At 37.5% G+C, this 22,376-nt stretch overlaps 2 protein-coding genes across 4 annotated transcripts; both read left to right on the plus strand.

Annotated features, from left to right (window-relative positions):
* Window positions 1–2,941: 2,941 nt before the first annotated feature.
* Window positions 2,942–9,277, plus strand: LOC133875185 (ABC transporter A family member 2). 2 transcript variants are annotated; one of them, XM_062313220.1, is made up of 16 exons: window positions 2,944–3,372; window positions 4,066–4,297; window positions 4,427–4,596; window positions 4,699–4,884; window positions 5,017–5,112; window positions 5,192–5,392; window positions 5,592–5,751; window positions 5,840–6,066; window positions 6,622–6,739; window positions 6,820–6,896; window positions 7,028–7,117; window positions 7,304–7,447; window positions 7,531–7,851; window positions 7,933–8,013; window positions 8,614–8,790; window positions 8,912–9,277. In XM_062313220.1, exons 1-16 carry the CDS (start codon window positions 3,004–3,006, stop codon window positions 9,173–9,175), a joined length of 2,913 nt encoding a protein of 970 aa, XP_062169204.1. In that variant the 5' UTR covers window positions 2,944–3,003; the 3' UTR covers window positions 9,176–9,277. The 2 variants fall into 2 exon arrangements, with proteins under 2 accessions (XP_062169203.1, XP_062169204.1); XM_062313219.1 differs by having other exon boundaries at window positions 2,942–3,372; window positions 4,427–4,884.
* Window positions 9,278–15,273: 5,996 nt separating this feature from the next.
* On the plus strand, window positions 15,274–20,577 carry LOC133874499 (ABC transporter A family member 2-like). 2 transcript variants are annotated; one of them, XM_062312333.1, is made up of 16 exons: window positions 15,275–15,705; window positions 15,810–16,041; window positions 16,150–16,319; window positions 16,422–16,607; window positions 16,741–16,836; window positions 16,920–17,120; window positions 17,323–17,482; window positions 17,573–17,799; window positions 18,373–18,490; window positions 18,573–18,649; window positions 18,781–18,870; window positions 19,023–19,166; window positions 19,254–19,574; window positions 19,656–19,736; window positions 19,946–20,125; window positions 20,247–20,577. In XM_062312333.1, exons 1-16 carry the CDS (start codon window positions 15,337–15,339, stop codon window positions 20,508–20,510), a joined length of 2,916 nt encoding a protein of 971 aa, XP_062168317.1. In that variant the 5' UTR covers window positions 15,275–15,336; the 3' UTR covers window positions 20,511–20,577. The 2 variants fall into 2 exon arrangements, with proteins under 2 accessions (XP_062168316.1, XP_062168317.1); XM_062312332.1 differs by having other exon boundaries at window positions 15,274–15,705; window positions 16,150–16,607.
* Window positions 20,578–22,376: the final 1,799 nt, after the last annotated feature.

The following is a 22,376-nucleotide window of genomic DNA, read 5'->3' on the forward strand; positions in this document are numbered from 1 at the left end:
CCTACTCAATGAAGACAATGACAAGGTACTCATTTTAAAACACTTCAAATACTTGTTTGGAGCCCTGAAATGGCTTGAAGGAAAATTGAAATATTACCTACTCGCAGTTACAAGAGGCATATTGTACGAGCCAGAAATATAATCAGATTTAATTATATCATAACCCACAGATAAGTAAGCAGCAAGAAATTCTGCGATGGGTTGAAAGTGATACCTTTGGACGCAACACTGTGGACGCCCATGGCGCCAGTTGTGACCAGTCTTCAGCATCACACGTAAAAACCTCAAAGCAGCTCAGTTACCTCCAGTTTGGGTCATGAAACTATCTAAGAGAAGATTATTAATACACGCAAGTAACATATGGAAATAAACAAATAGCAGGAGTCATTTCACAAACATTGAATACAAAAAATTCACAAAAAGATAATATAAGAAATCATAATGACACCAAATGCTGGTCAATTAATTTTCTTAAACCCTTAAGGTCCAAGGCAAATACAGTTTCCATATTAAATAACAGTGCCTAAGATGATTATGAGCGTACGTAAACACGGCTTGAGAGCGTCCAATACCGTGTAATTCTTAGTATTTAAGATTTCTCCAATGACGACTCTTAACCATTTTGAATAAAAACTCGTTATTCTTATCTAGGTTCAATAAATCTATTAATGCCACATGACTTACTATCACCTTCGAACTAAGATCGTAAAAGTCTCCTCACAAATAAAAATAAAAAAAATCTATAAAAAGTTGAATAGTTCGTAGTCTCCGTGATCAAACAATAAAAAATAAGTAGTTTCTTGGAAAGAGCCTTTTTTTTTTTTTTTTTGGGTGTGATAATTCGGACCATCCAATCCATAAGTAGGTGCAGTGAGATGTTAGCCTAAATCTAACAGTTTTTGAGGAAACATCACTCTATAAGTATTTTAAAATGTGCGATTTGAAAAATTGATTTTTAAAAATACAATTATGCTTTTGGCAAAATTTCAATTTGACCTTTAAAATCGCAGTTTATCTTTTAAAATTCTGCGTTTTTAAAAAAGTATCGCATTGCCTGCGATTTGAAAAAATAATTTTAAAAAAAGGAAATTCAATACAATTTTAAGTGGAGGTCGTAAAATATCACTTTTATAGCTCATCCTTATCGAGGGGCCTCTCATTAAATTATAGTTCAAGAAATTCAATCCTAATTAAGAATGAAAGACCCCAACCACCACGCACGCTTTCAAGAGTTTTGACGAACCCTGTGGTTCCCAAATTTTCGCGAAATTGTAGGAAAGTCAACCAAGAAATTTGGTCGATCCGGATTTGGCTTACACATTTGTAACCGGGTGATCAGTGGACAGTGACAATCATAATTCAACGGGCAAGCCAACTAAATCAACAGCAAAATCTCCCAAGGTTTTCCCAATAAAATGAGAGTACGATCATGCCACGTTATTCGTTGCTTAGATCGCAAGGTTTGACCTACCGGCTACCGCCATTACATTATTCAGTGTCCACTGCAATATCCAGATGACTGATTTGCCCTTCATCCTCTACATCTTAACTGACGAAAGTACCCCTTTTCCTCTTGAAAGTAACGTGACCCCCAAAACGAACGTCGCTTTCTCCGTCAATGTGAACGTGAAAAATCACGTCTCATGGGCTCCTTCCGATGCTAATAATAAGCGCCCGCGAGGTTTTTGAATTTTGATAAATACATGTGGGGTGGTCCAAATTCTTTACCTGTCGTGATAGAGTAGATCGACCAATACACGTCTGCCGATTCGCATTTGAGACGCCTGGTTCCCAATCATGGTCGCCTTCATGGTTGTTCCGTCATCTCTTTAACTCTCTTATCTCATAAAAAGACAGAATGAAATCTCACTTTATTCGGATTATTTATCTGAATTTGAGAGAATTCGAGTAGGTGGTTTTGTAAGAGACCACTTACAGAACCTACCTGACCGGATAATTAATTAAGCAGCCCAATTTTTATTCGGTGAGAGAGGTTCTATAAGTGGTCTCTCACAATTACCTGTTTCGAATTCTCTCAAATTCAGACAAATAATTTGAGATGATCCTGATCCACTTTATTTTCCTAAGAGTGTGTTTGCCTATGCAATTTCACACGTCCATAGCATTTTCTTTTTTAAAAAATAAAATTGTGAAAAGTGTTGCATTTGATTTTTGAGTTTGTTAAAAAAAAAGTACAACACGCAAGAGAATACTTTTTAAAAACGTACAATTTTAAATGTCGAAGTACAATTTTAACTATGTTTGAAATTCGTTCTTTGGTAATCACGTTATAAGTTGGGACGAAGCCAAAAATTCTTATAGACAGGGGTTATGGGCCAAAAAAAAAAATTGTTGGTAGAGACTGATAAGCTAATTTTTTAATTATTTTTATATAATTTTTTCTTTTTTTTTTTTGAATTGAAAGGGGGCCATAACCTCTGCTGGCCCCTAGCTCCGTCCCTGAATTTCTAATTGGACTTTCTTACCACTAAGTTTAAAGGATTTCAATATTCATCATCGCAGAGCAAAAATTAGAACGCTTGATCTTAGCTTAGAGGGTAAGAAAAGTATGCTCTCCAAAGTGTCCACATTGTTGGTCAAAGGCTCGAATTCTTAATAAGATAAAAAATTGACTCCTACCTATATATATAAAAATAAATAAAAAATAAATAAATAAATAAAATTTGACTCCTAATAAACAAGTTAAAACAACGATGACGACGACAATTATTAACCGATCTGCTCCTTCCTAGAACCTGGGGTCTTCAGACACCGGAATTCCGGTAGCGTGTTAAAACAACGAACCCAGTGGCATACCTCGTAATTCCTTTAAAAAGCAGACCCAATTCCCCCCCACTCCCAACCTTGCACGCTGAAGTTAGAACCGCGCCTTTTCAACGTTCCTCTTCTTAGATCCCTGGTATAAAATATAAATACCACCCTCAACATTCCAACTTCCCCACCAAAAAAAAACAATTCTGGAAAGCCAAAACCCGTAAAAGCATGAACTTACGGCGCGGTTTTCCGCTGCTGTGGCAGCAATACGCAGCGCTTCTAAAGAAGAATCTACTGCTCTCGTGGCGGAACAAGACGGCGACGTTCATGCAGCTCTTCTCGTCCTTATTCTTCATCTTCCTTATCTTCTCCATCCAGAAGGCCATCGAGGCTCGCTACGCGACCTCCACGGCATATAAGAGCGTGACGGACCCTAAGGCCCTGCTCTTGCCGCCGATCCCGCCCTGCGAGGACAAGTTCTACACCAAGCTCCCCTGCTTCGACCTTCTGTGGAGCGGGAATGCGAGCGCCACGGTTCGGAAGATTGTGACAAACATCATGGCCAATAACCCTGGCAGGCCGATTCCGGAGAGCAAGGTAGGTGCTTCTGTTTGGTTGCTGTCTTGCTGAGATAAGGAAATGGAAGTGAAATTGTTGAGAATTGCGTGTTTCAGAGCTTTGGTGTTAGGATAAAAAGTGGAGTTTTTTGAGATTTAGTCGCGGTTTAGATGCGGAGAAAATGAGCGAAAAGGGAATTTCGAGTGCTTTGGTCGTGCCAGTTTTGGATTTTTTATTTCTGGCTTTGAATCCATTGGAAAAAGAAATTTTAATATTGCTCAGCCAGTTGATCGGTAGGAAAAAAAAAAAAAAAAAAAAAAAAAAAAAAAAAAAAAAAGGAAACGAAGAATTTTGAGTGTTGTTGTTCGAAAAAAAAAGGTACAATTATCGAATTGAACATCAAGAGAGTTGACCAGCCAGATGCGAATAGAAATTTTTAAATTGATTGAGTCTTTTTTCTTTAAAAAAAATAAAATAAAAATTCTTTGTTTAGTTGCTGAGAACCCAAAGGAAAGGAAAGAGCGAATGACAATTGAAAATTGCTCAGTCCTATACTTTTGCTGTGGTTCGAGTGGAAATTTGAATTCTCTATTGAAATTGGTCCTAAATTTTATTGATACAGAATCTTGGGTTTGGTTAGTTGAGGGGGTGGACGAAAAAGGAAATAGTTTAGGACGATTCTGAATGGGGAATTATGGTGTACCCATTTTCAATGTACCATTATTTATGCAGGTTCAATCATTTGGAACACCGAGTGAAGTAGATGCATGGCTTCTTAGTAATCCGATGAGGTGCCCAGGAGCTTTGCATTTTGTAGAAAGAAATGCTACTGTAATTAGCTACGGCATACAGACTAATTCAACTCCAGTTTCGGTGCGTGGGAATTATGAAGATCCCACATTTAAATTTCAAATACCACTTCAAATTGCCACAGAGCGTGAGATTGCGAGACATCTGATTGGAGGTATTAAATTCTAGTTCTTGTTTTCTGTCATCTTGTTTGGAATTTTCTAGTCACATGATTTTATATGTGATCTCCGTTTCTGCATTTGACTAAATGTACCAGTAATTTGATGATTTTGTGCATGTTCAGACCCAAGCTTTAGCTGGGTTGTGGGGATCAAGGAATTTGCACACCCTGCAGTGTCAACTTTCTCTGCAGTGTCTGCAGTAGGACCAACCTTTTTCCTTGCAACTGCCATGTTTACTTTTGTGGTTCAAATCAGTTCTTTGATCACAGAGAAAGAGCTTAAACTTCGCCAGGTATTGATCGACCTTCCGCAATCTGAAGTTAAAAATAGGATTAATATTGCCGTCCCTTTGCAGAATTGTTCTATTTTTCATTTTTGGTTTTTATCCTCACAGGCAATGAATATGATGGGTCTTTATGATTCTGCCTACTGGCTCTCATGGCTCGCATGGGAGGGATTTCTTACACTTCTCTCCTCACTTTTCTTAGTTCTCTTTGGCATGATGTTTCAGTTTGATTTTTTCTTGCACAACAGTTTTGCGGTTGTGTTCTTTGTGTTCTTTCTTTTCCAACTCAATATGGTAAGAGTATTTCCTGCAAGCCGTGTAGGTCATTGTTTTACTTTATGTTTATTCATGGTGATTTTGGTTCTTAATTAAGCCAGCCCATTTTAAATAGTCACCCTTACCTGTCTTTCTAACTTTTGATGCTAGATTGGCTTTGCCTTCATGTTGTCATCCTTCATTAGCAAGTCATCTTCATCCACAACAGTGGGTTTCTCCATATTTATTGTTGGCTTTATGACGCAGGCAAGATTCCCTTGTTAAATCTCTATGATTGGAGTTATCGGTTCATTTGTACTAATATGTTTCTATTTTGTCCTTGCAGCTTGTTACAATATTTGGATTTCCCTACCGACACAACTTCTCTAGTAACTTAAGAGCTATCTGGTCGTTGTTCCCACCTAATCTTCTTGCTCAAGCTCTAAATCTTCTTTCTGATGCAACTTCAACCCCTCAAGATGTTGGGGTGAGCTGGAGTAGGCGGGCCAAGTGCGCACCAAATGATACGGAGTGTGTGATAACAATTGTATGTGAAGACTTCGAGCTCAAAACCCAATATTGACAATACAAAGATCACAATATACATTGTAGTGAAAAATTGCATATGACACCTTCCTTCCTCTATTTCTCCCTTTTGTATTCCTCATTCTTTTTTCTCTGTTTACTTTAATCTAAGCTGAATCACTTCCGTTTTAATTATTTTGTGTTTCTTCTATTCTTGACAGGATGATATTTACAAATGGCTTGTTGCTACGTTTTTTCTGTGGTTTGTATTGGCTATCTACTTCGACAATATAATCCCAAATGCATCTGGTGTGAGAAAATCAGTGTTTTACTTCCTAAACCCTTGGTATTGGATGGGGAAAGGTGGAAGCAAAGTGAGAGGTAATTCAGCTTGATCTTCAGTATCTGCTCATGAGTTCTCCCCATTGCCTGGAATTATGACTGATGCTTTTCCCCCCTCTCATCGTAGAGGGTGGCATTTGTAGTTGCATAGGTTCTGTCCCACAGCAGGAGCATATTACTCCAGATGATGGAGATGTCCTTGAAGAGGAAAACCTAGTAAAACATCAAACACAGGAAGGCGTTGTTGATCCAAATGTTGCTGTTCAAATACGTGGTCTTGCAAAGACATATCCTGGGACTAGGCAGTGTGGTTGCTGTAAATGCAAGAAGACTCCACCTTACCATGCCCTTAGGGTAAGCACCTCTTTCCAACATTAGTTTTGGCCAAGTTGAGGGAATCAAAGCAAGCTTTTTGTGTTTTTTTTATTTTTTATTTTATTTTTCCATATCTACCTGATCATGTAGTTGGTATAAGTTGGTGGAGGGTCCTAGTGATGGATAGTTTGTAAGGAGGATGGTTTTATGAAATTGACCTAATCAGATATCTTATTTGTTCAATGCACATGCTTCTGTTTTTCCACCATTAACTCTTTCATTCTTAGTTTATATATCAGTGGGCACAGGCAGAGCTGGGTAGACTACATACCTAGATTATGTGTATCAATCGATACGATTGATTGTTGGCCTATGCGGTTGTCGAGGAGAATCTATAGTGGTGGATCCTGCTATCCATCACTCTGGTAGTTATACATTAGGTGTCTTGAGGAGCATTTATTCTCACCCAGATTTATGTTCTTTTTTGTATCTCTATCATCAATGTATTTTTTTTCTTCCCAGTTTATTGATTGTCATCAAGCATCATCAGGCATAAGATTACCATAATGATGCTTATTTGCAACTTTCCTTCAGGGCTTGTGGGTGAACTTTGCAAAAGATCAGTTATTTTGTCTTCTTGGACCTAACGGAGCTGGAAAAACTACGGCAATTAATTGTTTGACTGGGATTACACCAGTGACTGGTGGAGATGGTGATTCTCTCTCTCTCTCTCTCTCTCCTGTTGAAATGAAGTCAAGAAGGGTGTAACATCCAAATCTGTGTTGTTAACAGCATTAATTTATGGAAATTCAATCCGAAGCGCAGTTGGCATGTCAAACATTCGCAGAATTATAGGAGTTTGTCCCCAGGTGACCTCTACGTGTGTCTGTTGATGAATGTGGATTGCCACATGTTTTCAGTTATATATAACATAGTTTTCAATAGCAATGACTCAGAAAAGAAGTTGTGCGCTAATCTTGAATTCTGCATCTCTCAATAGTTTGATATCCTTTGGGATGCATTGTCTGGTCAAGAGCACCTTCACCTCTTTGCTAGTATCAAAGGCCTACCCCCTGCTTCTATTAAATCGGTATGTAATACGCAAGCAAATGGTGTATCACCTGCTTTCTTCCTTACCAGTTTTTGAAGATTCAAAACATACTCTATGATCCCCAGACGGAGTATCCTATTTATTGCGTTTACTTGTGATGATGAAATTTATTGTTGATGCTCGTTTTCATTCTTCTTTAAGATAAACGATTCTTCTCAAATGCAGGTTGCTCAGAATTCATTGGCAGAGGTGAGACTCACTGAGGCAGCCAAAATGAGAGCTGGGAGTTACAGTGGAGGAATGAAACGTCGCCTCAGTGTTGCAATAGCCCTTATTGGCGATCCGAAGTTAGTCATTTTGGATGAGCCGGTACGCAGATAGGAATATTGTCACTCGGATATTTATTTACTTGATCTATTTATGATAAGTTTCATTTTCCCCTTAATCGGCAGACAACTGGCATGGATCCAATAACGAGAAGACATGTATGGGACATAATAAATGATGCAAAGAAAGGTCGTGCCATTGTCCTAACAACACATTCAATGGAAGAAGCTGATATTTTAAGTGACCGCATAGGAATCATGGCCAAGGGTAGACTTCGCTGCATTGGAACCTCAATCAGGTTGAAGTCACGGTTTGGCACTGGTTTCATTGCTAATGTTAGCTTCCTTGGAAGCAATAATGGACAGACTCCACAGACTCATTCTCCTCCCCAAGGAGCTGCAGTTTCTACAATTCATCATGAGGCTGTGAAGCAGTTTTTCAAAGATGTATGTGAAACAAGTAATTGATTAAAGTTTTTCATAAACATAAAAATAGGTTGGTTTCTGACTTGGGGAATGTTTTTACAGCGATTGGATATAGTACCGAAAGAGGAGAATAAAGCCTTTTTGACTTTCGTGATTCCTCATGATAGAGAGAAGCTTTTGACGGTAGGGATCTTTTATGTTGTATTTTGTTTTCGTTTCTATTACATCTGTCCTTTGTCATCTTTATAAATCCTAGCTTTGGGTCAGAATCTTTGCAGTATGGATATGGATTTAGTACCTGGAGCAGTATTGCATTTCCACTGATGCAGCATCAAAATTCTGAACCTTCAATCACATAATAGCTTTACCTTCACAATACACTTAGTAAATGTTAACGATATTAAGTCAGTGCATGACTAAATCATCCTATATATTGCATTCTTTGAAACGATACACATATGGATCATTGGAGAAACATTCAACTGTATTTGCACTGGGATGACGTAGATTAATGAAAATACTTCTGGAAAGCTCTCATTACCAATTTTGTTGCCCAAACTTTCAGAGATCTACAGAATTTTCATCATTATTAAAATAACGAAGTGATGTCATTTATAGTTTTCCTTCTTACTGTATATGGTAAATACCATTTCTACATGATTTGGTAACTTCAGCAGTTTCCATTGTAGTGTCTAATGAAATGTTTTTAGCTCTTACCGTATATGTTGACCTTTATCAATTAGAATAATGTATTTTTTCTTTGGTACTCTTAATCTTGGACAGAAATTTTTCGAGGAGCTACAAAATAGAGAAAAGGAATTTGGTATATCAGACATTCAACTGGGTCTTACAACACTTGAAGAAGTTTTCTTGAATATTGCGAGGCAGGCAGAGCTAGAGAGTGCGGCAGCCGAAGGGAGGTTGGCAACTCTGACTTTAACATCTGGAGTCGCAGTTTCAGTAAGTGTATTTTTTTTTTCATTTACTTTATTTTGTGAATAGCAAGTACATGAGAGGAAAAGCTTTAAGAGTCATTTGTGTGCAGTCCCCCATCTTATCTCCTCTTACAATAATTACGCAGATACCTTTGGGAGCCAGGTTTGTGGGAATTCCAGGAACAGAATCTGAAGAGAATCCTAGAGGGATTATGGTAGAAGTGTACTGGGAGCAAGATGATTCTGGAACCCTCTGCATTTCTGGCCACTCGACTGAGATTCCACTCCCCCATAATATTCAACCAATGCCTTCAACAGTGACTTCTCAAAGAAATTTCTTAGGCCGGTCAGGACTTGTTCATGGAGTTGTGTTTGATCCGAATCAAATTACAAGTACTGAATATCATTGACACATTTACTTTCGAGTTGTATACTAGAACATTGAAAAACTTTACATGATTTTGCTATATACCGCAATGATTTATTTATATATTATTACATTGTTATGCTCAGTCCGTCATTGGCAGGTAATTTATACTTCTGATAAAAAAAAAAAAAACAAAGAACTTCCATACCCATTAGGTTCTGCATACAAATACCTGAGCCAAGTTTCCCAAGAGAAAAGGAAAATAGAAAAACAAATACACGATGATATGGTAACAACAACATGATCATATATATTCAACTGCATGCCAATCCATTGAAGAAGCCTACTATGAATGCCAATTCAGAGATCAGCAATTCTGAATTACATCAGCAATTCTGATCTCATGTTTAGGCAGCTCAAACTTTTGGGTTCTAGATAAGTGGTATATCTTGTTAGCATTTGGGGAGAGATGCCGCACCATCTTCTCCACATCTTCCTCATGATCTGAAGATGTTGTCATCGAAAACACGTAAGATCCTCCATATCTACCTTTAAGCTATCAAATACCATTGGAATACTAAGTGTTACTGAAAAATCATCTACTTCAAATTTGATTCAAATTGCTAAAAACTAGCTCTGAAGAAAATTTCAACTAGAAATCAACAAAATTTTACATGAAATTGCTTTAGTCCAGCGCAAATAGCTTTGGTTTGAAAATAGGACACAACACTTTCACCCACCCACGTGCAATACTAGTTTAAATGATTTAACAAATCACCTTTCATTCAATTAGAAAATGCTGAATAATGAAAGACCACATGCATTTTGTCAAGAAAAAACGAAGATATTAATTTTTTTCACACTATTTTACTTCCCATTGTGTTATGCATACAAAGGAGTTCATTCAGAAAAACAAACATATGTAGTTGTGTTCCTTTTTTTAGAGGGGTTGCTGCATCCAAATCCTTGTCTCTCGTTAAAACATAGAATTTTATCCATTTACACAAATAATTGGAAAATACTCCACTAAGAATTGTTTGATGGGAAAAAAGAAAGATGCAATGCATAGAGTACGCCTGCAGGGAAGGAGGTGCACAAGATACAGCCATGGTGGAGTTATTCCTCATGTCTATTATATTCATGAAATAAGCATGGCAGAACTATTTCGTATCTGTTTAAGACAGATTTCTTTTTCCCTTAATAGTGAGGATTTCAGAAGAAAATCTATTGTTTATACGATTCAGACGAGAATATCTGAACTAGGCAATACATTTCGTGTTTAACCTTCAGGCAACATCCAAGTAGCTTGCATGTTCTTCAATGTACACTCATATATTGTACATATCAGGCATGCTAAAAAAATTATGCACTGTTCTTTTAACAAGAAAAGAGAGGCCACACGATATCTCGTATATAAATTATGCAAAGAGAGCCCTTTTTTTCTTTTTCTTTTTTTCGGGGGGAGGATATAAATACGATAAAGAAGAGTACTTGAAATGGAGCCAACATAATATGGAGGATATAATATTGAAGTTAAGATACCTCTTTAGGATTTCCTATGCACTGCAAGCTGCCATCTACAAAAATTCCTAATCGATCACACAAAACCTCTGCATCTTCCATGTAATGTGCTGAAAATACGAAAACAATTTCTATCAGTGAATTAATGAGGTAAAAAGTGCCATTATGTTGTTCTCTCATAAGAAAATGTGCAGAATTTAACAAGTAGGATGGGATGATATACAGCCAGTATATAATAGGTTACTTCTATTCTATCTATAACACTGCAGTTAAGAGTTTCTGGTGATTCAAATTCTACACAGAGAGAGAGAGAGAGAGAGAGAGAGAGAGAGTTTACTGGTGAGAATGATTGCCCGATCTTGCTTTGCGCGCTTCACAACATTCCATAAATTGTTTCTTGAAGCTGGATCTAAGCCAGTACTGGGCTCATCCATATAAACAACCTTGAGAAATTTCCAAGAATTAGGCCACAGATTGTTAGAACTACTCTCAGAACTCGGAGAAAGAAGAGGGTACCTGGTGGGAGACGTTCTTTCTTAGCAGAGCATTAGCCTGGGTCCAGAAGCTGGCAGGACCAGGTGATGGGTCCGCCATTGAAGCCGAAGCAAAGGACTTTCACACCACAGAGATATTCGACCGTTACAAACCTCCCTCTCGTGTAACGGAAATTCAAAATCCCCGCCAAAGAATTGATTGGAAGCTCTTTGAGATATTGTCGGCTTTTTCTCTTTTGCTCTGCTCGTGAACTTTGAGCGTTTAAACTCTTCGGAATTTGAAGCGTATTTATGCGTTTCGTCGCACGGAGTAAGCCGCCCGGTTTACTCCCCAGTCTTTTGATTTATTTTCGGAAATGGTTTTGCATTTGGCTGGACATGTTTCTCTACCGAAACTACCCTTCGCTAAATGACAATGCTGCCCTTCACACGGTTTGACTATTTGTGAAGCGTATAAGAGCATTCCTAGTAACCTCATCAAATTTTACTCACCAAAGTAGCTACAAATCATTTTTCTTTATTCTAGTGAGCCACTTTTTTAAAATTCTCCAGGATCAATATTTTAACTATTCATTATAACTATTCCATTTAAATAATTTTTTTTTTCATATTTATTTATTCTTTCTCTATTTAATCTTTTTATATAACAAGCTACCATACACCTTCATCTTGAGATTAGATCATTGCTAAGAAATTCACAGAAGTTTTCATTTGCTTCTCAACCAAATTCAAAAAAGAAAGAAATTCATTAAATAATATTATTCCATTCAAATAATATTTTTTCAGATTTCTTTATTCTGTCTTTATTTAATCTTTTTATACAACAAGCTATCATATACCTTTATCTTGAGATTAGATTATTGTTAAGAAATTCACGGAAGTTTTCATTTGCTTCTCAACCAAATTCAATAAAGAAAGAAAAAAAAAATGAAAGAATCATAAAGTTTATGTCAGGGACAAGGAATCCTTCATGTCCATGAAATAAGGACGTACATTATCGTATAAGAGATATGGGAGATGGGAGTAGAAAATGAGAGAAAAAAAGGAAAAAAGTGTACTGATCATGTAAGTGAGAAAGGTGAAACAAAATTGGTGAATGAGTTGGTGAGTGAATATTACTCATAAAAATTGGTGAGTATTTTCACTCACTAAAACTTTTTTGTTTAAAGTGATGAGACTGTTGATAGTGATTTTTTAGTATTTTTATCAAATTAGCTCACCAAAATAGCTTTTTAGTTACTAGGAATGCTCTAATGGCCTAGGGTTGTACACGCATACGCATACGAATGGATATCAATCGCAATTATTCACTATCCGCATATTCAAATACACTTTAAAATGTTTGTTTGGGTTTGCAATTTTAAAAGTACGATTTTAAAATAGTAATTTTAAAATGTGTGATTTAAAAAAATAATTTTTAAAAATACAGTTAAGCGTTTGGCAAAATCAAAGTTTGGCCTTTAAAATCGCAAGTTAGCCTTTAAAATTATGCGTTTTCAAAAAAGCATCCCCTTTTTGCGATTTGAAAAAAAAATTCTGCGTTTTCAAATCGCAATTTTTTTAAAACACAATTCTCAAACAATTCGTTATTTTTTTCAGAAAATTTCTAATGTATCTTTTAACATGTGACTTATATTATATATATATATATATATATACTTTTTAATAGCTTAAAAGAACAAGTCATTTTTAGACTTGATTTACATAAGGTTTTTACAAACTGGTTTCAAAATTAAATGAGAATTAGCTAGAGATAATCAAGATGATGTCCTTGGAAAATAGGTTATTTTATCAACAAATTTTTTTAAACGAAAAAAAAATAAATGGAGTAACAAAGCTTTTACTTTACTACATCTCTCACAAACTTAATTAGAAGCCGTTTACATTTTAAGAAAAATAAATGTCACGTAAACTGTCACGTGACAGATCAAAATTTTAATAACTAAAATAATAAGTATTACGTAAACATTATATGCATATAGCAAATAATTATAAATAACAATAAATTGTCGTTAATATTCATCCATACATACAATCTTGCAGGCCATCCAAAAGAGGAAGTAATCAACAAGCTAACCACCTATTCAACGGGTTTTGAAGAAGTACGTGGTTGCCAATTTCGGAAAAAAAAAAAAGGTAGAAAAGTTGACCAAAAGAAAAAGACTATTCGAACCTATTAAGACAAATTTGTAAACTGGTTCGACCCATCCAAATCGACGTAAAATCTCCCCAGGGTCATACATTTCCGGGTTTGAGGTACAACCATACATTATTCAGTGTCATCGCAATCCAGATGACCAATTTGCCCTTCATCCTCTGCAACTTAATTGACGAAATTGCCCTTTTACATGTGAAAGTAGCATTGCCCCAAAATGAACCTCTTCTTTTCATCAATCTGAACATGAAAATGAAAGATCAAGTCTCATTTGGCTCCTTCCGACGCCGAGCACAAGCGAGATTTGTAATGAGGGCGACAATTTTGATAAGAGAAAGGCTAGATTTTTAAAAATTATTTTTCAAAAATTTGGTTTTCAAAAGATTTGTCACTATCCCATATGCATGGCCGGCTAAATGCCTAAGCGGATTAGGCAATCGTTTAGGGCTCCGGATGAAATAATGTCCCAAATAAATATAGTATAATTAAATTTTGTTTTATTAAAAAAAATAAATAAAACTCCATTTATGACAAAAAGAAAAAGAAAAAAAGTCAATGCTCTTTAATTAAGGTTCCAATTAAGGTAAAAATAATATTATGACAAAAAAAGTTAGTAAGTGCTTTTAATTAAGGCCTCAAATAGGGTAAAAAAAATAAAGACAAAAAATTGAATTCTAGGATATAAAGGAGGAAAAGAAATAAAAATGGAAAGTTACATTAATTGCATCAGTTACTAAACTCGTAATTTCATATGAACTTAAAACCAACATATTGACTAAGTTTGTTCATTAAAATAATTTTTAGAATAAAGTAAATTTCCGTTTTGCGAAAAAGAATTATATGTAACTCAACGTAAAATATCACATCCGTTGAAATTAAATGTCTCCTAACAGAGATGAATTTAGCAAGTCGTTTGGAAAAAAAAAAAAAAAAAAAAAAAAAAAAAAATTGAAGGCAAAAAGCAAGAAGAATGATTTAAAATTAAAATTATTTAGTTAAATATTTAAATATAAAAAAGACCTCACCTACATTTGTCGCTTTAGGCCTCAAAATCTATTAAGCGGAATAGGATCCTCTCCATTTCATTTAATGAAATGAGTATTATCCATTTCAAATGAAATGTCATAATTTAAAGTTGGTGCATCTAACGGTGTATATGAAGCCAACATTAACACGTCTTTTAAAAATTTAAATAATGTAAAATGATGTACACTATTAAATATATCAACTTTAAATCCATACGTACCATAAAATGGATAATACCTATTTCATTTGAAATGGAAATAATCCCATTCCGCTTAATAAGCCAACCCTGCCCATATGATTTATTGTTTTAGTCCATAAAAGCATAAGGTGATGGGATGCTAACACAAAATCACATTTTTGGAATTTTTTTTTGAAAACCCTACCATTAAAGGAGAATTGCAAATACATCTGGTCCAAATTCTTTCCTGTCATAATAGAGTGTATACTTGTCCATCTATTGGTCTAATAAGATGACTAAATGTAACAGAGAATCGTATTTAAGATGCCTAATTGCCAATCATGGCTGCCTTGATTGCTGTTCACCCATCTCTTAACTCTCTTATCCTCAGAAGAAGCCTGAAAGAATAATCCAACTTATTCCTTAAAGACTGTATTTAGCTCTGCAATTTTAAATCACTAGTTATCGTAAAAAAAATTATTATTAATTTTACGGTGTAATTGCATGATAATCGGAATTTGTGTAGATGGGTGACAGTGAAATTTGTTCTTAATTGCGTATATTATGTTAATTAACATACCATATAATCTTGACTATTGAGAGCTCATTCGGCCACAAAAAAGGCTTCAATAAAATCCACCCTTTGGTAATCACAACGAAGCCAGTGGCAAACCTCGTAATTCCCTTAAAAACCAGCCCCAAAACCGCGCCTTTTCAACGTTCCTTTTCTTGGATTCCCCGGTATAAATATAAATACCACCCTCAACATTCCAACTTCCCCTCCAGAAAAACAATTCCTGGAAAGCCAAAACCCGTAAAACGGTAAAAGCATGAACTTACGGCGCGGTTTTCCGCTGCTCTGGCAGCAATATGCAGCGCTTCTACAGAAGAACCTCCTGCTCTCGTGGCGGAACAAGACGGCGACGTTCGTGCAGCTCTTCTCGTCCTTATTCTTCATCTTCCTCCTCTTCTCCATCCAGAAGGCCACCGAGGCTAGCTACTCGACTTCCATGGCCGACAGTAGCGTGACGGACCCCAAGCCCCTGCTCCTGCCGCCGATCCCGCCCTGCGAGGACAAGTTCTACACCAAGCTCCCCTGCTTCGACCTTCTGTGGAGCGGGAATGCGAGTGCCGCGGCTCGGAGGATTGTGACCAACATCATGGCCAATAACCCTGGCAGGCCGATTCCGGAGAGCAAGGTAGGTGCTTCTGTTTGGTTGCTGAGAAAAAGAATTGCGTGTTTCGAGCTTTGGTGTTAAGATAAAAAGTGGAGTTTATTGAGATTTAATCGCGGTTTATGCAGGTACAATCATTTGGAACACCAAGTGAAGTAGATGCATGGCTTCTTAGTAATCCAATGAGGTGCCCAGGAGCTTTGCATTTTGTCGAAAGAAACGCTACTGTAATTAGCTACGGTATACAGACTAATTCAACTCCAGTTTCAGTGCGAGGGAACTATGAAGATCCCACATTTAAATTTCAAATACCTCTTCAAATTGCTGCTGAGCGTGAGATTGCGAGATATCTGATTGGAGGTATTAAATTCTTGTTTGGAATTTTCTAGTCACATGATTTTATATGTGATCTCCATTTCTGCATTTGACTAAATATACCAATAATTTGATGATTCTGTGCATGTTCAGACCCAGGCTTTAGCTGGGTTGTCGGGTTCAAGGAATTCGCACACCCGGCTGCGGAAACTTTCTCTGCATTGGGTACAATAGGACCAACCTTTTTCCTTGCAATTGCCATGTTTACTTTTGTGGTTCAAATCAGTTCTTTGATCGCAGAGAAAGAGCTTAAACTTCGCCAGGTATTGATCGACCTTCCGCAATCTAAAGTTAAAAATAGGATTAATATTGCCGTCCCTTTGCAGAATTGTTCTATTTTTCATTTTTGGTTTTTATCCTCACAGGCAATGAATATGATGGGTCTTTATGATTCTGCCTACTGGCTCTCATGGCTCACATGGGAAGGATTTCTCACGCTTTTCTCCTCGCTTTTCTTAGTTCTCGTTGGCATGATGTTTCAGTTTGATTTTTTTTTGCACAACAGTTTTGCGGTTGTGTTCTTTGTGTTCTTTCTTTTCCAACTCAATATGGTAAGAGTATTTCCTGCAAGACGTATAGGTCATTGTTTGACTTTATGTTTATTCGTGGTGATTTTGGTTCTTAATTAACCCAGCCCATTTTAAATAGTCACCCTTGATCTGTCTTTCTAACTTTTGATGCTAGATTGGCTTTGCCTTCATGTTGTCATCCTTTATTAGCAAGTCATCTTCATCCACAACAGTGGGTTTCTCCGTATATATTGTTGGCTTTTTGACCCAGGCAAGATTCCCTTGCTAAATCTCTATGATAGGAGTTATCGATCGGTTCACTTGTACTAATATGTTTCTAATTTGTCCTTGCAGCTTGTTACATTATTCGGATTTCCCTACACTCAAAGCGTCTCTAGTAACTTAAGAGCTATCTGGTCGTTGTTCCCACCTAATCTTCTTGCTCAAGCTCTAAGTCTGCTTTCTGATGCAACTTCAACCCCTCAAGATGTTGGGGTGAGCTGGAGTAGGCGGGCCGAGTGCGCCCTAAATGATATGGAGTGTGTGATAACAATTGTATGTGAAGACTTCGAGCTCAAAACCCAATAATATTGATAATACATTGATCACTATATACATTCTAGTGAAAAATTGCATATGACACCTTCCTTCCTCAATTTCTCCCTTTTGTATTCCTTATTCTTTTTTCTGTCTTTACTTTAATCTAAGCTGAATCACTTCCATTTTAGTTATTTTGTGTTTATTGTATTCTTGACAGGATGATATTTACAAATGGCTCTTTGCAACGTTTTGTCTGTGGTTAGTATTGGCTATCTACTTCGACAATATAATCCCAAATGCATCTGGTGTGAGAAAATCAGTGTTTTACTTCCTAAACCCTTGGTATTGGATGGGGAAAGGTGGAAGCAAAGTGAAAGGTAATTCAGCTTGATCTTCAGTCTCTGCTCACGAGTTCTCCCCATTGCCTGGAATTATGACTGATTCTTTTCCCCACTCTCTCATCATAGATGGTGGCATTTGTAGTTGCATAGGTTCTGTCCCACAGCAGGAGCATATTACTCCAGATGATGGAGATGTCCTTGAAGAGGAAAACCTAGTAAAACACCAAACACAGGAAGGCGTTGTTGATCCAAATGTTGCTGTTCAAATACGTGGTCTTGCAAAGACATATCCTGGGACTAGGCAGTGTGGTTGCTGTAAATGCAAGAAGACTCCACCTTACCATGCCCTTAGGGTAAGCACCTCTTTCCAACATTAGTTTTGGCCAAGTTGAGGGAATCAAAGCAAGCTTTTTGTGTTTTTTTTTTTTTCCATATCTACCTGATCATGTAGTTGGTATAAGTTGGTGGAAGGTCCTAGTGATGGATAGTTTGTAAGGATGATGGTTTTATGAAATTGACCTAATCAGATATCTGATCTGTTCAATGCACAGGCTTCTGTTTTTCCACCATTAACTCTTTCATTCTTGGTTTATATATCAGGGGGCACAGGCAGAGCTGGGTAGACTACATACCTAGATTATGTGTATCAATCAATACGATTAATTGTTGGCTTATGGGGTTGTCGTGGAGAATCTATAGTGGTGGATCCTGCTATCCATCACTATACGTTAGGTGCCTTGCGGAGCATTTATTCTCACCCAGATTTATGTTCTTTCTTGTATCACTATCATCAAGTTTTTTTTTTCTTCCCAGTTTATTGATTGTTATCAAGCATCATTAGGCATAAGATGACCATAATGATGCTGTCATGGGTGGTATTTATGTTTTTATGGATTTAACTCTGCTTATTTGCTACTTACCTTCAGGGCTTATGGGTGAACTTTGCAAAAGATCAGTTATTTTGTCTTCTTGGACCCAACGGAGCTGGAAAAACTACGACAATTAATTGTTTGACTGGCATTACACCAGTGACTGATGGAGATGGTGATTCTCTCTCTCTCTCTCTCTCTCTCCTGTTGAAATGAAGTCAAGAAGGGTGTAACATCCAAATCTGTGTTGTTAACAGCATTAATTTATGGAAATTCAATCCGAAGAGCAGTTGGCATGTCAAACATCCGCAGAATTATAGGAGTTTGTCCCCAGGTGACCTCTACGTGTGTCTATTGATGAATGTGGATTGCCACATGTTTTCAGTTATATATAACATAGTTTTCAATAGCAATGACTCAGAAAAGAAGTTGTGTGCTAATCTTGAATTTTGCATCTCTCAATAGTTTGATATCCTTTGGGATGCATTGTCTGGTCAAGAGCACCTTCACCTCTTTGCTAGTATCAAAGGCCTACCCCCTGCTTCTATTAAATCGGTATGTAATATGCAAGCAAAATGGTGTATCACCTGCTTTCTTCCTTACCAATTTTTGAAGATTCAAAACATACTCTATGATCCCCAGACGGAATTTATTGTTGATGTTCGTTTTCATTCTTCTTTAAGATAAACAGTTCTTCTCAAATGCAGGTTGCTCAGAATTCATTGGCAGAGGTGAGACTCACTGAGGCGGCCAAAATGAGAGCTGGGAGTTACAGTGGAGGAATGAAACGTCGCCTCAGTTTTGCAATAGCCCTTATTGGCGATCCGAAGTTAGTCATTTTGGATGAGCCGGTACCCAGATAGGAATATTGTCACTCAGATATTTATTTACTTGATCTATCTATTTATGATAAGTTTCATTTTCCCCTTGATCGGCAGACAACTGGCATGGATCCAATAACGAGAAGACATGTTTGGGACATAATAAATGATGCAAAGAAAGGTCGTGCCATTGTCCTAACAACACATTCAATGGAAGAAGCTGATATTTTAAGTGACCGCATAGGAATCATGGCCAAGGGTAGACTTCGCTGCATTGGAACCTCAATCAGGTTGAAGTCACGGTTTGGCACTGGTTTCATTGCTAATGTTAGCTTCCTTGGAAGCAATAATGGACAGACTCCACAGACTCATTCTCCTCCCCATGGAGCTGCAGCTTCTACAATTCATCATGAGGCTGTGAAGCAGTTTTTCAAAGATGTATGTGAAACAAGTAATTGATTATAGTTTTTCATAAACATAAAAATAGGTTGGTTTCTAACTTGGGGAATGTTTTTACAGCGATTGGATATAGTACCGAAAGAGGAGAATAAAGCCTTTTTGACTTTTGTGATTCCTCATGATAGAGAGAAGCTTTTGACGGTAAGGATCTTTTATGTTGTATTTTGTTTTCGTTTCTATTACATCTGTCCTTTGTCATCTTTATAATGTCTTTAAATACCATTTCTACATGATTTGGTAACTTCAACAGTTTTCATTGTAGTGTCTAATGAAATGGTTTTACTTATAATAATGTCTTTTTTCTTTTTTTTGTTTGTTTTTTAACGTTGCCTGTTTTATCTTTCAAACAGAAATTTTTCGAGGAGCTCCAAGATAGAGAAAATGAATTTGGTATATCAGACATCCAACTGGGTCTTACAACACTGGAAGAAGTTTTCTTGAATATTGCAAAGCAGGCAGAGCTAGAGAGTGCGGCAGCCGAAGGGAGGTTGGCAACTCTGACTTTAACATCTTCTGGTGCCTCAGTTTCGGTAAGTGGAATTTGTTTTTTCATTTATTGTATTTTTGGAATTGCAAATACATGAGGGGAAAAGCTTTAAAGGTATTTGCGTGCACTCCCTCATCTTATTTCCTCTTACAATAATTGCGCAGATACCTTTGGGAGCCAGGCTTGTGGGAATTCCAGGAACAGAATCTGAAGAGAATCCTAGAGGGATTATGGTAGAAGTGTACTGGGAGCAAGATGATTCTGGAACCCTCTGTATTTCTGGCCACTCACCTGAGATTCCAGTCCCCCCTAATGTTCAACCAATGCCTTCAACAGTGACTTCTCAAAGAAATTTCTTAGGCCGGTCGGGACTTGTTCATGGAGTTGTATTTGATCCAAATCAAATTAGCAGTACTGAATATCATTGACACATTTACTTTCGAGTTGTATACATGATTTTGCTATATACCGCAATGATTTATTTATATATTATTACATTGTTGTGTAATTTTTTTTTTTTTATGCTCCGTTTGTTTCGACGTAAAATGGTTTCCGTCGTAAAATGGTTTCAGGGAAGTTATTTTTCTGGAAAATATTTTTCGCCGAAAGCATTTTTCGGTGTTTGACGCGTACAGAAAATCACAAATATTTTTCATATTTTCATTCAATCATATTAACCTACAAAAATTAATTTTTATTCAAAACATATAAATATTAATATAAAAATCATCGATGACGAGATTCGGTCACTGACCAACAAGATTCTGACCATTTTTACCTGATTCCGGCTAATATAGCCAGAATTCGAGATAAAGGCCGGAATCCGGACAGTTTCGTCGAAATCTGGAATAGCCTGATTCCGGCAAAAGTGGCCGGATTCCGGCATAAAATCTTGCCAAAGAGGCCGGATCTGGCCAGATCCGTCCGGCCATTCTGGCCAGAGCCGATCGGGAACTGGCCTCTCTGGCCAAGGGCGGCCGGGATCCGGCCTCTCTGGCCAAGGGCGGCCGGGATCCGGCCTCTCTGGACAGATCCGGCCAGATGGCCAGAATCTGATCAGGTGGCCGGATTCCGACCAGATTGGTCGCCGGAATCTGGGCTGATCGGATTCCAGCAAAGGTGGCCGGATTCCGTCGCCAGATTTCAGCGACATTAACCGGATGTTGTTGGATTCCGATACCGGCAATATTTCGATGGTGGTCGGCTGCTTGAACGTGAGGGTCGACTGTGTCGTTTAAAATAGATCGATCGCGTCTGGCGTCTTCAGAAAACGATTTACGCTTTTTAAATTTACTAAGCATTTTTTGTCAAACAGAAATCATTTTTCGGTTGTCTATTATTTTCGCCCCTACCAAACACCGAAAAATGCCGAAATCATTTTTCAAAAATCATTTTACGCCGAAATAAACGGAGCATTAGTTAAACCAAATCCTTGTGTTAATAAAGGTTATATTCTCTGTAAAATTGGTGGGTCCAGTTCCAATGCATGTTTGCTGTCGGTCTTAAACGCTTGTTGGATATTTTCCTTTTTGGAATCATCATATTCATATATCAGATCCTTGCCATTCCCGTGTGCTCCACGCTTGTATTTGTAGGGGATCCCTAGAATTAGCTAATCCATGGTCTCCTTAGCCTCAGTGAGTCAGTATAGATGTAGAAATGTGCAAATTATGCAGAATTTGCTTGCGCAATCAAATTAGCGAATCAGCAAACTAACAATTGCAGAAACCTTAAGGTTTCCGGCAAGCAATTTGCTATTTAGATCGCTAACGATCTAAACAGTAAATGTAAAAGTAGCCTATAAGACCCACCTATCCACACAACAAGCGAACTACTCGGCACTTGCTACTTGTTTGGACATGTGAGTCTTATAAGAGCTCTCTTACATATGGTCCAAATTGCTTTCCTGCAAGAATCCCTATCCATATACCTCACCCACAAAAAATCAACAACGCATAGACAAGGCCTTAAGCCCAAGACTTTCTTTTAGGGCTTTCTGTCTTGCGCGTGGTGGGGGGGGGAGGGAGGGAGGGAGAGGCTTCATGCCTCCCCCACTCCGGCTTGGTCGTTCCCCTTAGCCTTTTTAGGCGAAGGTGGTTTTTGGACCTTATTGGGTTTCCCACTGAAGGATAGTCTCCCAACCACTAGGGTTGTGGAGTTTTGTCCCCCCGATGTAGATCCAGTAGAGGTTGTTTTATTTTTCTTCTTTTTTTTTAGGTTATGGTGGCAGGTGAGTTCACTGGTGAAAGTGCCGAAGGGGAGTGGTCGTCCATGGCGTGTTGACGGCGGAGATT

This window comes from Alnus glutinosa, chromosome 8 (genome assembly GCF_958979055.1).
Source record: "Alnus glutinosa chromosome 8, dhAlnGlut1.1, whole genome shotgun sequence".
In the NCBI taxonomy this organism is placed as follows: domain Eukaryota; kingdom Viridiplantae; phylum Streptophyta; class Magnoliopsida; order Fagales; family Betulaceae; genus Alnus; species Alnus glutinosa.